Source organism: Scyliorhinus torazame, chromosome 18 (assembly GCF_047496885.1).
Source record: "Scyliorhinus torazame isolate Kashiwa2021f chromosome 18, sScyTor2.1, whole genome shotgun sequence".
NCBI classification, from domain to species: Eukaryota; Metazoa; Chordata; class Chondrichthyes; order Carcharhiniformes; family Scyliorhinidae; genus Scyliorhinus; species Scyliorhinus torazame.
In genome coordinates this window covers 169973831-169990842 of record NC_092724.1, presented here as the reverse complement: position 1 = coordinate 169990842, position 17012 = coordinate 169973831, and the positions used below count along the sequence as shown (strand labels likewise).

At 48.2% G+C, this 17012-nt stretch overlaps 1 protein-coding gene across 3 annotated transcripts in view; it reads left to right on the top strand.

Annotated features, from left to right (window-relative positions):
* LOC140395746 (glutamine-rich protein 2-like) overlaps positions 1–17012 on the top strand; it is a 342552-nt gene that overhangs the window by 86127 nt on the left and 239413 nt on the right. For all 3 annotated transcript variants that reach the window (XM_072483896.1, XM_072483897.1, XM_072483898.1), the window contains exons 2-5: positions 1008–1112; positions 6760–6795; positions 13068–13145; positions 13240–13588. In XM_072483896.1, coding sequence (XP_072339997.1) covers positions 1008–1112; positions 6760–6795; positions 13068–13145; positions 13240–13588 — 568 coding nt within the window. The remainder of the gene's footprint in view (positions 1–1007; positions 1113–6759; positions 6796–13067; positions 13146–13239; positions 13589–17012) is intronic.

Genomic DNA, 17012 nt, shown 5'->3' with positions numbered 1-17012 from the left:
GGTGCTTGGCCTGTCCGCAAAGGTAGCAGTGGGGCCCCCCGGGGTTGCCAGGCCGCCTTGCAGCGCAGGCTTGTGGGGGGATGGGGGATGTCTCGGGGTCGGCTGCGGAGGGGTTCCACGCTGCCCAGAGGGCTGCCGCGCGGTCGGGAACGTAAGCGCGGGTGTACCTGGAGGCCACGTCCAGGGAGCCTGCAAGGGCCCGTGCCTCCTTGAGACCCAGAGTGTCTTTTTCCAGCAGTTGCTGGCGGATTTGTGAGGATAGCATACCTGCCACGAAAGCGTCCCGGATCAAGAGTTCAGTGTGGTCGCTCGCCGAAACTTGCGGGCAGCTGCAGTTTCTCCCCAACACCAGGAGCGCACGGTAGAATTCTTCCAGCGATTTCCATGGGGTTTGTCGCCTTGTTGCAAGCAGGTGCCGGGTGTAGACCTTGTTTTTACCGGATAATTATTGTGTCATTTTAGCAGCTCTATTGCTGCATCAAAGTCTTCAGCTTCCTCGATGAGGGTGTAAATTTCCGGGCTCACCCTCGAGTGCAGGACTTGCATTTTCTGTTCTCCCGTGGGTGTGTTTTCGGCCGTCCCGAGATATCCTTTAAAACACGCCAGCCAGTGCTTGAAGATTGCCGCTGAGTTCGCCGCGTGGGGGCTGAGTTGCAGACACTCCGGCTTGATTCGGAGCTCCCTCCTTTTAAATCTAGCTTATTAAATTGATGCACGATCAATGACCACTAAAGCGAGGTTGAAGTCCAACTGAAGGCTTTAATAAGCTAAATGTTTCCCCCAGCAGCTCAGGTACAGAATGAAGGCTGCTGGGGCGGCACGGGCTCTTATACCCCGCCTAGCAGGGCGGAGCTACCATACATCCTAACCAATAGAAAGCATACAATTTCCACCAATGGTGCTCCAGCCTATCAGGTACCGTAATACCTATAATACCACACACTATCTGACTGGGAAATTGCTTCAGAAACCAAAATGATTTATTCCGCTGATTGACTGTGTTACAGGTTATGTCTTTGATGGAGGAGATGGTGCAAGAAATAAATAATTTGAAGAACTTCCAAAGTACAGTTGAAGATCGCATCAGTGACATTGACAAAAACATAAACATGGTAAGATGAAAGTGGGAGTAAAGGGAAGTGGCGGAGGGTAAAGGGGGAAGAGGGATGAAGCAGGAAGGGGGTGGGACAGAGGGGAGGATGGTGAAGGAGGAGGGGGAGATTTCTGTCTGAAGGCTGAATGACCCCCACACCTGAGGCGAGTGGGGAAGTGTGAAAGCGGCTGGTTGTAACCCAGCCCCTTCTCCCTCGGTTATACCAGCAACTGCACTGCCTCATTTACAGCCTGACAGCCAATGGCAGCATTGCCACATTGCTGAGCCGAGTGTGGGCACTGCCAGGTGATAGATCTCTGCTAATAAAAGTGCAGCAACTCATAATCCCTCCCAGCAGGAATCAGAGAGGGAGCACGAGAGAGATAGAGACAGAGAGAGAGAGAGCAAGAGAGAGAGAGAGAGAACACGAGAGAAAGAGCGTGAGAGAGAGAGAGCGCGAGAGAGAGAGCGCGAGAGAGAATGTGAGAGAGAGCACAGGAGAGAGCACGTGAGAGAGAGCACGCGAGAGAGATCATGCGAGAGAGGGAGCGAGAGAGAGCACGAGAAAGAGAGAGCACGAGAGAAAACGCGAGAGAGCACACGAGAGACAGAGAGATAGCGAGCACGAGAGAGAGCGCGAGAGAGAACGTGGGAGAGAGAGCGCGAGAGAGAGAGAGAGAGAGCGCGAGAGAAAAGAGTGCGAGAGGGAGAGAACACGAGAGAGAGCGTGGGAGAGAGCGCGCGAGAGAGACTGCGAGAGAGCACAGGAGAGAGCACGTGAGAGAGAGCACGTGAGAGAGAGCACGTGAGAGAGAGCACAGGAGAGAGCGAGCACGAGAAAGAGAGAGCACGAGAGAGAGCGCGAGAGAAAACGTGAGATAGAGCACGTGAGAGAGAGCACAGGAGAGAGAGAGCACGAGAGAGAGCGCGAGAGAAAACGTGAGAGAGAGCACGTGAGAGAGAGCACGTGAGAGAGAGCACAGGAGAGAGAGAGAGCACGAGAGAGAGCGCAAGAGAAAGCGTGAGTGAGAGCCCGAGAGAGTGTGAGAGAGAGAGCATGAGAGAGAAAGAGCATGAGAGAGAAAGAGTGCGAGAGAGAGAGCGCGAGAGAGAGAGAGCACGAGGGAGAGAGAGCACGAGAGAGAGAGCATGAAGGAGAGAGAGCGAGAGAGAGAGCGAAAGAGAGAGAGAGCGCGAGAGAGAGGGAGCGAGAGAGAGAGTGGGAGAGAGAGAGCACGAGAGAGAGGGAGAGAGAGAGAGCGAAAGAGAGAGAGAGCGTGAGAGAGAACGCGTGAGAGAGAGCGAGAGAGAGAGAGCGAAAGAGAGAGAGAGCGCGAGAGAGAGGGAACGAGAGAGAGAGCGTGAGAGAGAATGAGAGAGAGAGTGGGAGAGAGAGCGCGAGAGAGAGAGCGCGAGAGAGAGCGCGAGAGAGAGAGCGTGAGGGAGAGAGAGCACGAGGGAGAGAGCCCGCAAGAGGGAGAGAGCGCGAGAAGGAGAGTGCGAGAGAGAGAGCGCGAGAGAGAGAGAGCACTAGAAGGAGAGTGCGAGAGAGAGAGTGATAGCGTGAGAGAGAGAGAGCACGAGAGAGAGAGAGAGCGCGAGAGAGAGAGCGCGAGGGAGAGAGAGCACGAGGGAGAGAGAGCGCGAGAGAGAGGGAGCGAGAGAGAGAGTGGGAGAGAGAGAGCACGAGAGAGAGGGAGAGAGAGAGAGCGAAAGAGAGAGAGAGCGTGAGAGAGAACGCGTGAGAGAGAGCGAGAGAGAGAGAGCGAAAGAGAGAGAGAGCGCGAGAGAGAGGGAACGAGAGAGAGAGCGTGAGAGAGAATGAGAGAGAGAGTGGGAGAGAGAGCGCGAGAGAGAGAGCGCGAGAGAGAGCGCGAGAGAGAGAGCGTGAGGGAGAGAGAGCACGAGGGAGAGAGCCCGCAAGAGGGAGAGAGCGCGAGAAGGAGAGTGCGAGAGAGAGAGCGCGAGAGAGAGAGAGCACTAGAAGGAGAGTGCGAGAGAGAGAGTGATAGCGTGAGAGAGAGAGAGCACGAGAGAGAGAGAGAGCGCGAGAGAGAGAGCGCGAGGGAGAGAGAGCACGAGGGAGAGAGAGCACGAGAGAGAGAGCGCGAGGGACAGAGCACGAGGGAGAGAGAGCACGAGAGAGAGTGAGCGCGAGAGAGAGAGCGCGAGAGAGAGAGCACGAGGGAGAGAGAGCATGAGGGAGAGAGAGCGCGAGAGGGAGAGAGCGAGAGAGAGAGAGCGCGAGAAGGAGAGTGCGAGAGAGAGAGTGCGCGAGAGAGAGAGAGATAGCGCAAGAGAGAGAGAGCACTAGAGGGAGAGCGTGAGAGAGAGAGAGATAGCGTGAGTGAGAGAGAGCATGAGAGAGAGAGAGAGCAAGAGAGAGAGAGCACTAGAGGGAGCGCGCGAGAGAGAGATGGCGTGAGTGAGGGAGACCATGAGAGAGAGAGTGTGAGAGAGAGAATGCGAGAGAGAGAGAGCGCGAGAGAGAGAGCGCGAGAGAGAGAGCACTAGAGGGAGAGAGAGCACGAGGGAGAGAGCCCGCGAGAGGGAGAGAGCGCGAGAAGGAGAGTGCGAGAGAGAGAGAGCACTAGAGGGAGAGAGAGCACGAGGGAGAGAGCCCGCGAGAGGGAGAGAGCGCGAGAGAGAGAGCACTAGAGGGAGAGCGCGAGAGAGAGAGAGCACTAGAAGGAGAGCGCGAGAGAGAGAGAGATAGCGTGAGTGAGAGAGAGCATGAGCGAGAGAGAGCGCGAGAGAGAACGAGAGTGTTATCTCAGTCATCATCATGTTTGAAGGCCGAGCAAGGTCAAGAGCTGTAATTTCAACCCTGATCCTCTTTTGCTGACGACACTATCGGGCTGCAGATTCAGTTCCAGATTTACGCTCTTTACTGAAAGCCCCAAATGGAAATAACATCAATACTCAGAATACTGTCAATACTCAGAATACAGTCAACACTCAGAATACCTTCAATACTCAGAATACCGTCAATACTCAGAATACCGTCAATACTCAGAATAATGTCAATACTCAGAATACTGTCAATACTGAGAATACCGTCAATACTCAGAATACTGTCAATACTCAGAATACTGTCAATACTGAGAATACCGTCAATACTCAGAATACTGTCAATACTCAGAATACCGTCAATACTCAGAATACCGTCAATACTCAGAATACCGTCAATACTCAGAATACCGTCAATACTCAGAATACTGTCAATACTCAGAATACTGTCAATACTGAGAATACCGTCAATACTCAGAATACTGTCAATACTCAGAATACCGTCAATACTCAGAATACCGGCAATACTCAGAATACCGTCAATACTCAGAATACTGTCAATACTCAGAATACCTTCAATACTCAGAATACCGTCAATACTCAGAATACCGTCAATACCCAGAATACCGTCAATACCCAGAATACCGTCAATACTCAGAATACCGTCAATACTCAGAATACCGTCAATACTCAGAATACCGTCAATACTCAGAATACCGTCAATACTCAGAATACAGTCAATACTCAGAATACCGTCAATACTCAGAATACCGTCAATACTCAGAATACCGTCAATACTCAGAATGCCGTCAAGACTCAGAATACCGTCAATACTCAGAATACCGTCAATACTCAGAATACCTTCAATACTCAGAATACCGTCAATACTCAGAATACCGTCAATACTCAGAATACTGTCAATACTCAGAATACTGTCAATACTCAGAATACCATCAATACTCAGAATTCCTTCAAGACTCAGAATACCGTCAATACTCAGAATACCGTCAATACTCAGAATACTGTCAATACTCAGAATACCGTCAATACTCTGAATACCGTCAATACTCAGAATTCCTTCAAGACTCAGAATACCGTCAAGACTCAGAATACCGTCAATACTCAGAATACCGTCAATACTCAGAATTCCTTCAAGACTCAGAATACTGTCAATACTCAGAATACCGTCAATACTCAGAATACCGTCAAGTCTCAGAATACTGTCAATACTCAGAATACCGTCAATACTCAGAATACCGTCAATACTCAGAATACTGTCAATACTCAGAATACTGTCAATACTCAGAATACCGTCAAGACTCAGAATACTGTCAATACTCAGAATACCGTCAATACTCAGAATACCGTCAAGACTCAGAATACCGTCAAGACTCAGAATACTGTCAATACTCAGAATACCGTCAATACCCAGAATACTGTCAGAATACCGTCAATACTCAGAATACTGTCAATATCCAGAATACTGTCAATACTCAGAATACCGTCAATACTCAGAATACCGTCAATACTCAGAATACCGTCAATACTCAGAATACTGTCAATACTCAGAATACTGTCAATACTCAGAATACCGTCAATACTCAGAATACTGTCAATACCCAGAATACTGTCAATACTCAGAATACCGTCAATACTCAGAATACCGTCAAGACTCAGAATACCGTCAAGACTCAGAATACCGTCGATACTCAGAATACCGTCGATACTCAGAATACAGTCGATACTCAGAATACCGTCAATACTCAGAATACCGTCAATACTCAGAATACTGTCAATACTCAGAATACCGTCAATACTCAGAATACCGTCAATACTCAGAATACCGTCAATACTCAGAATACCGTCAAGACTCAGAATACTGTCAATACTCAGAATACCGTCAATACCCAGAATACTGTCAGAATACCGTCAATACTCAGAATACTGTCAATACCCAGAATACTGTCAATACTCAGAATACCGTCAATACTCAGAATACCTTCAATACTCAGAATACCGTCAATACTCAGATTACCGTCAATACTCAGAATACCGTCAATACTCAGAATACCGTCAATACTCAGAATACTGTCAATACCCAGAATACCGTCAATACTCAAGTGACATTTAAGGGGCATCTTGACAAATACATGAATAGGATGGGAATAGAGGGATACGGACCCCGGAAGTGTAGAAGATTTTAGTCTCGTCGGGCAGCATGGTCGGTGAAGGCTTGGAGGGCCGAAGGGCCATTTCCGGTGCTGTACATTTCTTTGTTCTTTGATCTATCCAAGAATATGGGAGCCATTCTAACTGCTGATGTTTTTGAGGCTGTTCCTGTGTCACTTTGACCAATGCTATTTTCTGCTCACAAGAAACCCGACTTCCCCTGGAAGTTGCTGCAGTTTTTAACACTGAATTTCTGCTCCCCCCAGCTTCAATGAGCTTATCGAGCAGTAATATTCCTCCCAATTGCCTTGCTATAAAATGAGGACAGCCAGTTGCTGCTGGTTAATGTCAGTCTCATGCAGAGCAGCAGCACAGCACCTAAACTACCCGTCTGCAGCAGGAGAATGGGCACAATCGTCACCCTTTATCAGAACAAGATTGAAAGTGTTCCCATCCCACCCAACATTACCCCCCTTGAAACGACTCTGATCCGACTGAACGCAGTGCTAAGCATTCGCAAGGCATCGCTCTCTAGGTTGTCAGGTATCATGGGCAGTGTTAGATACATCTTAAAATATATTGTAACAAGAGAATTAAATTCAAATTGAAAGTTTAAATCTTCTGAGTAAAGCTTGTCAGCGTGTTATTGCAATAGTGAATCCTGTTTCACAGACACATGTTTATTCACTCTCTCTTGTGTGTTCCAGGTGTCCACTGATATAAATTTGATAAATGATCTACTGGTGAGGACAGCATTCACACTTAAAGTTTATTTCACATTTCATGTTGTTCTTCGTTCTTTTTACAATTGGTGCTGCTTTTAGATTTACGTAGGAATGGCTGGATAAATACCAACCAATGTGCTTTTGTTTCATTCTTGCATTTCAATAGCATTGCTCATTTGAAGGTGGTGTATATAGAACATAGAAAAATACAGCACAGAACAGACCCTTCGGCGCGCGATGTTGTGCCGAACTTTTGTCCTAGATTAAGAACAAATGAATCTACACCTCATCATTCCACTGTAATCCATGTACCTATCCATAGCCGCATGAAGGTCCCTAATGTTTCCAACTCAACTACTTCCACAGGCAGTGCATTCCATGCCCCCACTACTCTCTGGGTAAAGAACCTACCTCTGATATCCCTCCTATATCTTCCACCTTTCACCTTAAATTTATGTCCCCTTGTAATGGTTTGTTCCACCCGGGGAAAAAGTCTCTGACTGTCTACTCTATTCCCCTGATCATCTTATAAACCTCTATCAAGTCACCCCTCGTCCTTCTCCATTCTAATGAGAAAAGGCCTAGCACCCTCAACCTTTCCTCGTAAGACCTACTCTCCATTCCAGGCAACATCCTGGTAAATCTCCTTTGCACCTTTTCCAAAGCTCCCACATCCTTCCTAAAATGAGGCGACCAGAACTGTACACAGTACTCCAAATGTGGCCTTACCAAGGTTTTGTACAGCTGCATCATCACCTCACGGCTCTTAAATTCAATCCCTCTGTCAATGAACGCTAGCACACCATAGGCCTTCTTCACAGCTCTGTCCACTTGAATGGCAACTTTCAAAGATCTATAAACATAGATCCCAAGATCTCTCTGCTCCTCCACATTGCCAAGAACTCTACCGTTAACCCTGTATTCCGCATTCATATTTGTCCTTCCAAAATGGACAACCTCACACTTTTCAGGGTTAAACTCAATCTGCCACTTCTCAGCCCAGCTCTGCATCCTATCTATGTCTCTTTGCAGCCGACAACAGCCCTCCTCACTATCCACAACTCCACCAATCTTGGTATCGTCTGCAAATTTACTGACCCACCCTTCACTCCCTCATCCAAGTCATTCATGAAAATCACAAACAGCAGAGATCCCAGAACCGATCCCTGCGGTACGCCACTGGTAACTGAGCTCCAGGCTGAATATTTGCCATCCACCACCACTCTCTGACTTCTATCAGTTAGCCAGTTCGTTATCCAACTGGCCAAATTTCCCACTATCCCATGCCTCCTTACTTTCTGCATAAGCCTACCGTGGGGAACCTTATCAAATGCCTTACTAAAATCCATGTACACTACATCCACTGCTTTACCTTCATCCACGTGCTTGGTCACCTCCTCAAAGAATTCAATAAGACTTGTGAGGCAAGACCTACCCCTCACAAATCCGTGCTGACTATCCCTAATCAAGCAGTGTCTTTCCAGATGCTCAGAAATCCTATCCCTCAGTACCCTTTCCATTACTTTAACTACCACCGAAGTAAGACTAACTGGCCTGTAATTCCCAGGGTTATCCCTATTCCCTTTTTTGAACAGGGGCACGACATTTGCCACTCTCCAATCCCCTGGTACCACCCCTGTTGACAGTGAGGACGAAAAGATCATTGCCAACGGCTCTGCAATTTCATCTCTTGCTTCCCATAGAATCCTTGGATATATCCCGTCAGGCCCGGGGGATTTGTCTATCCACAAGTTTTTCAAAATGCCCAACACATCTTCCTTCCTAACAAGTATCTCCTCGAGCATACCAGTCTGTTTCACACTGTCGTCTCCAACAATATGGCCCCTCTCATTCGTAATTGCACTTCAGTTCTTGTCTGACAGCATCGTATTTACCCTTCCCCCAATTGTAAACCTTGCCCTGTTGCACGCACCTATCCCTCTTCATTACTAAAGTGAAAGTCACAGAATTGTGGTCACTATCTCCAAAATGCTCCCCCACTAACAAATCTATCACTTGCCCTGGTTCATTACCAAGTACCAAATCCAATATGGCCTCCCCTCTGGTCGGACAATCTACATACTGTGTTAGAAAAGCTTCCTGGACACACTGCACAAACACCATCCCATCCAAACTATTTGATCGAAAGAGTTTCCACTCAATATTTGGGAAGTTGAAGTCACCCATTGGGAAGTTGAAGTCACCCATGCCTACTACCCTGTGACTTCTGCACCTTTCCAAAATCTGTTTCCCAATCTGTTCCTCCACATCTCTGCTGCTATTGGGGGGCCTATAGAAAACTCCCAACAAGGTGACTGCTCCTTTCCTATTTCTGACTTCAACCCATACTACCTCAGTAGGCAGATCCTCCTCGAACTGCCCTTCTGCAGTTGTTATACTATCTCTAATTAACAATGCCACCCCCCCCCCCCACCTCTTTTACGACCCTCCCTAATCTTTTTGAAACATCTATATGACAGAAATCTTTGGATCCTCACTGTCTTCAGGTGATATCCCGGAGGACTGGAGAATAGCCAATGTTGTTCCTCTGTTTAAGAAGGGTAGCAAGGATAATCCAGGCAACTACAGGCCGGTGAGCCTTATGTCAGTGGTAGGGAAATTACTGGAGAGAATTCTTCGAGACATGATCTACTCCCATTTGGAAGCAAATGGACATATTAGTGAGAGGCAGCATGGTTTTGTGAAGGGGAGGTCGTGTCTCACTAACTTGATAGAGTTTTTCGAAGAGGTCACAAAGATGATTGATGCAGGTAGGGCAGTGGATGTTGTCTATATGGACATCAGTATGGCCTTTGACAAGGTCCCTCATGGTAGACTGGTACAAAAGGTGAAGTCACATGGGATCAGGGGTGAGCTGGCAAGGTGGATACAGAACTGGCTATAGAAGGCAGAGAGTAGCAATGGAAGGGTGCTTTTCTAATTGGAGGGCTGCAACTAGTGGTGTTCCGCAGGGATCAGTGCTGGGACCTTTGCTGTTCGTGGTATATATAAATGATTTGGAGGAAACTGTAACTGGTCCGATTAGTAAGTTTGCAGACAACGCAAAGGTTGGTGGAATTGCGGATAGCGATGAGGACTGTCAGAGGATACAGCAGGATTTAGATTGTTTGGAGACTTGGGCGGAGAGATGGCAGATGGAGTTTAATCCGGACAAATGTGAGGTAATGCATTTTGGAAGATCTAATGCAGGTAGGGAATATACAGTGAATGGTAGAACCCTCAAGAGTATTGAAAGTCAGAGAGATCTAGGTGTACAGGTCCACAGGTCACTGAAAGGGGCAACACAGTTGGAGAAGGTAGTCAAGAAGGCATACGGCATGCTTGCCTTCATTGGCCGGGGCATTGAGTATAAGAATTGGCAAGTCATGTTGCAGCTGTATAGAACCTTAGTTAGGCCATACTTGGAGTATAGTGTTCAATTCTGGTCACCACACGACCAGAAGGATGTGGAGGCTTTAGAGAGGGTGCAGAAGAGATTGACCAGAATGTTGCCTGGTATGGAGGGCATTAGCTATGAGGAGCGGTTGAATAAACTCGGTTTGTTCTCACTGGAACAAAGGAGGTTGAGGGGTGACCTGATAGAGGTCTACAAAATTATGAGGGGCATAGACAGAGTGGATAGTCAGAGACTTTTTCCCAGGGTAGAGGGGTCAATTACTAGGGGGCATAGGTTTAAGGTGAGAGGGGCAAGGTTTAGAGTAGATGTACGAGGCAAGTTTTTTACGCAGAGGGTAGTGGGTGCCTGGAACTCGCTACCGGAGGAGGTGGTGGAAGCAGGGACGAGTGACATTTAAGGGGCATCTTGACAAATACATGAATAGGATGGGAATAGAGGGATACGGACCCAGGAAGTGTAGAATACTTTAGTTTAGACGGGCAGCATGGTCGGCACGGGCTTGGAGGGCCGAAGGGCCTGTTCCTGTGCTGTACTTTTCTTTGTTCTTTGTTCTTATAACCAGGAACCTCCAATAACCATTTCTGCCCCTCTTCTATCCAAGTTTCTATGTTATAGAATCATAGAATCATAGAATTTACAGTGCAGAAGGAAGCCATTCGGCCCATCGAGTCTGCACCGGCTCTTGTAAAGAGCACCCTACCCAAGCACACGCCTCCTCCACCCTATCCCCTTAACCCAGTAACCCCACCCGACACTAAGGGCAATTTAGCGTAACCAATCCACCAAACCTGCACATCTTTGGACTGTGGGAGGAAACCGGAGCACCCGGAGGAAACCCACGCAGACACGGGGAGAACGTGCAGACTCCGCACAGACAGTGACCCAAACCGGGAATCGAACTTGGGTCCCTGGAGCTGTGAAGCAACGGTGCTAACCACTGTGCTGCCGTGCTGCCCCTCGGTATTATTGCAGAGGACAATGAACAAGAGGAAACTGGAAGCTTGTGATGTTTCCAGACATTAATGATGGAATATTACAACATTCATGAAGTCAATGACAGGAAAATATAGACTCACAGATGCCGCAGCAGCACAAAGGGGGTCCATTTGGCCCATCATATGGATGGTGATTCTGTGCAATAGCTATTCAATGAATCACACTCCTCTGCTGCTTCCTCATCGTCCTGCACATTTCTCCTTCAAAAATGGTTCCAGTTCCCTTTTGGAGCTTATTATTGGTTTTGCCTACAGCTGCTGATCTTGAACCATCCCACCACCAACACCTGATCTCTCAGTTTGCATTTATATAGCACCTTTCATGTAAAACATTCCGAGGTGCTTCACAGGAATATAAACAAGACAAATAAATTCACACAACGTCACGAATGGAGATATTTGGACATGTCTTTGGTCTGCGGGGCACAATTTCAAAGTTTGCAGATGATACAAAACCTGGAAGCAACTGTGAGGAGGACAGTGCAGAACTTCAAAAGGACAGAGACAAGTTGGTTCAGTGGGCAGATTGGTTACACAAAGTTCAATGGAGTGCAGTGTGAGGTGATATTTTGGTTGGAAGAACCTGGAGAGACAATCTAAAATAAAGGTAAAATTGTGAAAGGGGGGCAGGAGCAGAGGGGCCTGGGTGTCAATGTGCACAGGTCATTGAAGGTGGCAGCTGGAGAGAGCAGTTAATAAAACAGGAGGAGCCAAACTGTGACTTGCATGTGGTCCTTTGGCATTCAGAGCGTGTGTCAAATCGCAACTTCACAGAGGGGGAGAAATGGAGAGCACTGAGCAAATCTGGGGGCAGACACGAGGAGAGTTAATATCAAGGAATCGTTCCAGCAACTTTGCAAAATTTATTTTGTAATTTCCCACCAACTGAAAAGCTACAGACGGCTGGTGAATGGGTAAGGTGGTGGGTACAGTAAGGGGGTGGGGTCAGTATGGTAAGGGTTAGGGTGACTATGGGCATAAGGTGGGTGAGTGGGTTGGTGCATTTCCGGTACTCGGGTCAGGTCAGGATGTGCTGTCAGGTTGTCAGGGCAGCACGGTAGCACAGTGGTTAGCACTGTTGCTTCACAGCTCCAGGGTCCCAGCTTGAGTCACTGTCTGTGTGGAGTCTGCACATTCTCCCCATGTCTGCGTGAGTTTCCTCCGGGTGCTCCGGTTTCCTCCCACAAGTCCCAAAAGACACGCTGTTAGGTAATTTGGACATTCTGAATTCTCCCTCTGTGTACCCGAACAGGCGTCGGAATGTGGCGACTAGGGGAATTTCACAGTAACTTCATTGCAGTATTAATGTAAGCCTACTTGTGACAATAAAGATTATTATTATTAGATTGACTCAGGACAAGTTGGTTGATGGGGTCTAGTTAGGTTGGGTACGGGGGTGGGGGGCGGCAGTTGTGGTCTTCAGACGCTGGGGGGGGGGGGGGGGGGGGGGGGGAGGTCAGTGTGATAGGGTAATTTCCTTGATAAGTGCCCAGGTAAGCAAGATGGGACTGTCCAAAGTTTCAACTCTAACTCAGACTTAGTCCCATTTGGGAGTTCAAATTTCCTCAGTCATTCCCACCAAGTCAGGTGCAATGGGACTTCCGAGGGCCGTGTAGCAACTTTGAAAGAATGTCTGATCTCCAACCATCTGGAGATCTGAGGTGAGCCAGGATTTGCTAATTGACTCTGCCCTGTACGTCATTCCTGCAAATTTCACACCTTGGACACATGTACAATTCATGGTAATTAATGAGATGCAGATGACTGGAGATCATTTAGAATGTGCTCAAATTTTTAGTTAAGATAAAATGGCAACAGTAGAAAGAATGGATATTGACTGTCACAAGTATATAACTGAACAATTACTCTGTCTTCAGAATGATACTCAAAAATCTCAGCAGTTTGTCAGCTGGAATACTCTACAGAATACACTCCTGGATTCGTCTGATGATGACGTAAAACAATATTTCAAATTGTTTTTTAAAGTTCTCTATGCTGATTAAAGGTGGCTCATTTCTGAAAGATTTTTGTTCTTTTAATTTTGAACAGTTTTCTCGAAGGATTGAACGTTCTGCCAATATTGTCCAGGCGCCAGGTTCCGAAGCTAAAGTTTCAGGAGGTCCCCAAGAGGAGGCCAGCGAAACCCTCCCCAAGAAAAAGAAGCCTGTTCCTGCTCCAGTCAAAGTTTCAGAGGAAGCACCTCCACTCCTAAAATACAAGCCTTTTGAAAAATCTGAAATTGAAATGCCGGATCTCACCTCATTTCTGGCCACTGATCCTGGAGCTCAGCTTCATCCAGAGGTTATACACATTCTTCAACACATCCGACACATGGCCAACAGCCAACCTGCTTTGGTTCAACGGGTATCTGTCCTTGAAAAAGCCTTATCAGATTTAGGTGAGTTTTAGAGCAGGTCACAATATTTTGTTAGAAAATCAGACCAGACCCCAACCCATACCCACCGTCACAGCTTCCGAAGTCAGATCGGCCTTCCTGAAAGTGAACCCTCGGAAGGCGACGGGCCCAGACGGGATCCCTGGTCGTGCACTCAGAGCCATAAGACCATAAGACATAGGAGCGGAAGTAAGGCCATTCGGCCCATCGAGTCCACTCCACCATTCAATCATGGCTGATTTCAACTCCATTTACCCGCTCTCTCTCCATAGCCCTTAATTCCTCGAGAAATCAAGAATTTATCAACTTCTGTCTTAAAGACACTCAACGTCCCGGCCTCCACCGCCCTCTGTGGCAATGAATTCCACAGGCCCACCACTCTCTGGCTGAAGAAATTTCTCCTCATCTCTGTTCTAAAGTGACTCCCTTTTATTCTAAGGCTGTGCCCCCGGATCCTAGTCTCCCCTGCTAATGGAAACAACTTCCCTACATGCACCCTATCTAAGCCATTCATTATCTTGTAAGTTTCTATTAGATCTCCCCTCAACCTCCTAAACTCCAATGAATATAATCCCAGGATCCTCAGACGTTCATCGTATGTTAGGCCTACCATTCCTGGGATCATCCGTGTGAATCTCCGCTGGACCTGTCTGCGCGGACCAGCTGGCAGATGTGTTTCGGGGACATCTTTAACCTGTCCCTACTCCACTCCGAGGTCCCCACCTGCTTCAAGAAGACCACCATCATATCGGTACCAAAGAAGAACCAGGCAACGTGCCTCAATGACTACCGTCTGGTGGCCCTGACTTCAGTCGTAATGAAGTGCTTCGAGAGGTTGATCATGAAGCGCATCACCTCCATACTCCCAGAACGTCTTGATCCACTGCAATTCGCATACTGTCGCAACCGGTCCACAGCAGACGCCATCTCCCTGGCCCTACACTCATCCCTAGAGCATCTCGAAAACAAGGACTCCTACATCAGACTCCTATTTATTGACTACAGCTCCGCCTTCAACACCATAATCCCAGCCAAGCTCATATAAAAGCTCCAAAACCTAGGACTTGGCTCCCCACTCTGCAACTGGATCCTCGACTTTCTGACCAATAGACCACAATCAGTAGGAATGAACAACAACCCCTCCTCCACAATAGTCCTCAATACGGCTGCATACTTAGCCCCCTACTCTACTCCCTGTACACACACGACTGCGTGGCAAAATTTGGTTCCAACTCCATCTGCAGGTTTGCTGACGATACGACCATAGTGGGTCGGATCTCGAATAACGAGTCAGAATACAGGAGGGAGATAGAGAACCTAGTGGAGTGGTGTAGCGACATCAATCTCTCCCTCAATGCCAGCAAAACTAAAGAGCTGGTCATTGACTTCAGGAAGCAAAGTACTGTACACACCCCTGTCAGCATCAACGGGGCCGAGGTGGAGATGGTTTGCAGTTTCAAATTCCTAGGGGTGCACATCTCCAAAAATCTGTCCTGGTCCACCCACGTCGACGCTACCACCAAGAAAGCACAACAGCTGCAGTCAGTGAATAGGAGTCTGATGTAGGCGTCCTTGTTGTTGAGATGCTCCAGGGATGAGTGTAGGGCCAGGGAGATGGCGTCTGCTGGTGTTGATGTGTCTCATGACCAACCTCTCGAAGCACTTCATAATGATCGATGTCAAGGCCACCGGACGGTAATCATTGACGCACGTTGCCCGGCTGTGATTGTGGTCTTCTTGAGGCAGATGGGAATTTTGGAATGGAGTAGGAAGAGGTTGAAGATGTTCACGAACACACCCGCCGTTTGGCCTGTGCAAGATCTGAGTGCATGACCAGGGACTCCGTCAGGACCCATTGCTTTCCGAGGGTTCACTTTCAAGAAGGCCAATCTGACTTTGGTAGTTGTGACAGTGGGTACGGGTGTGTCCAGGGCTGCTGGGGCAGTTGACAACAGGTCTACTCGGCTTTGCTTTGTAACCTGTTATGCTATCTAAGCCTTACCAGAACTGACGAGAGTCCGTGACGTTAGTCTGTGACTCTAGCTTAGTCTGGCATCCCAGATGGCTTTGCAGAGGTCGTAACTGGATTTGTTGCATAGGTCAGAGTCGCCTGACTTGAATGCCTCAGACCAGGCATTAGCTATAAGGAGCGGTTGAATAAACTCAGTTTGTTCTCACTGGAACGACGGAGGTTGAGGGGCGACCTGATAGAGGTCTACAAAATTATGAGGGGCATAGACTGAGTGGATAGTCAGAGACTTTTCCCCAGGGTAGAGGGGTCAATTACTAGGGGGCATAGGTTTAAGGTGAGAGGGGCAAGGTTTAGAGTAGATGTACGAGGCAAGTTTTTTACGCAGAGGGTAGTGGGTGCCTGGAACTCACTACCGGAGGAGGTGGTGGAAGCAGGGACGATAGTGACATTTAAGGGGCATCTTGACAAATACATGAATAGGATGGGAATAGAGGGATACGGACCCAGGAAGTGTAGAAGATTGTAGTTTAGTCGGGAAGCATGGTCGGCGCGGGCTTGGAGGGCCGAAGGGCCTGTTCCTGTGCTGTACTTTTCTTTGTTCTTTGGTCTTTGTCCTTCAGTAGGGAGTGAGTTTCCCATTTAAATCATGGTTTCCGGTTGGGGAAGATACGTACTATCGCACGCAATCTTCAACACACTTGCTGATGAAGTCTGTGACGGTGGCGGCACGCTCGTTTAGGTTGGCCACCGAGTTCTTGAATATGGGCCAGTCCACTGGCTCTAAGCAGTCATGTAAGAGCTCTTCTGTCTCCTCGGACCAGCACTGCACAACCTTCTTAACTGCATTCTCCCGCTTAAGTTTCTGCTTGTATGCCGGGAGAAGGAGCACTGTCTTATGGTCCGATTTTCCGAAGTGTGGTTGGGGGATGGATTGGGAGGCGCCCTTGATTTTTGAGTAGCAGTGGTCAAGAGTGTTGTCGCCCCTGGTGGGACAGGAGATGTGCTGGTGGAATTTTGGAAATACACTCTTGAGGTTGGCCTTGTTGAAGTCTCCGGCCACAATGACAAGACCTCCGGGTGTTCTGTTTCGTAGTTGTTTATAACTGTGTACAGTTCATCCTGCGCCTTCCTCACCTCTGCCTGGGGTGGGATGTAGGTCGCTGTGATGGACGCTGTGATAATGGCTGAAGTGAACTCACGTAGTACGAGTGGCACTTCACGGTCAGGTATTCTAGGTCCGGGGAGCAGTAGGTCGCCAGGGTCGCCACATCCAAGCACCAGGAGGGGTTGATGAGGAGGCAAACCCCTCCACCCTTCGCTTTGCCTGATGATGCCGTGCGGTCCACCCGGTGAATTGAGAACAATATGGCACAGTGCAGTGAGGCAGGGATGAGCCATGTCTCCATGAAACAGAGCACACAGCACTCCACTCTCCACACCAGGAAACTATCCAAA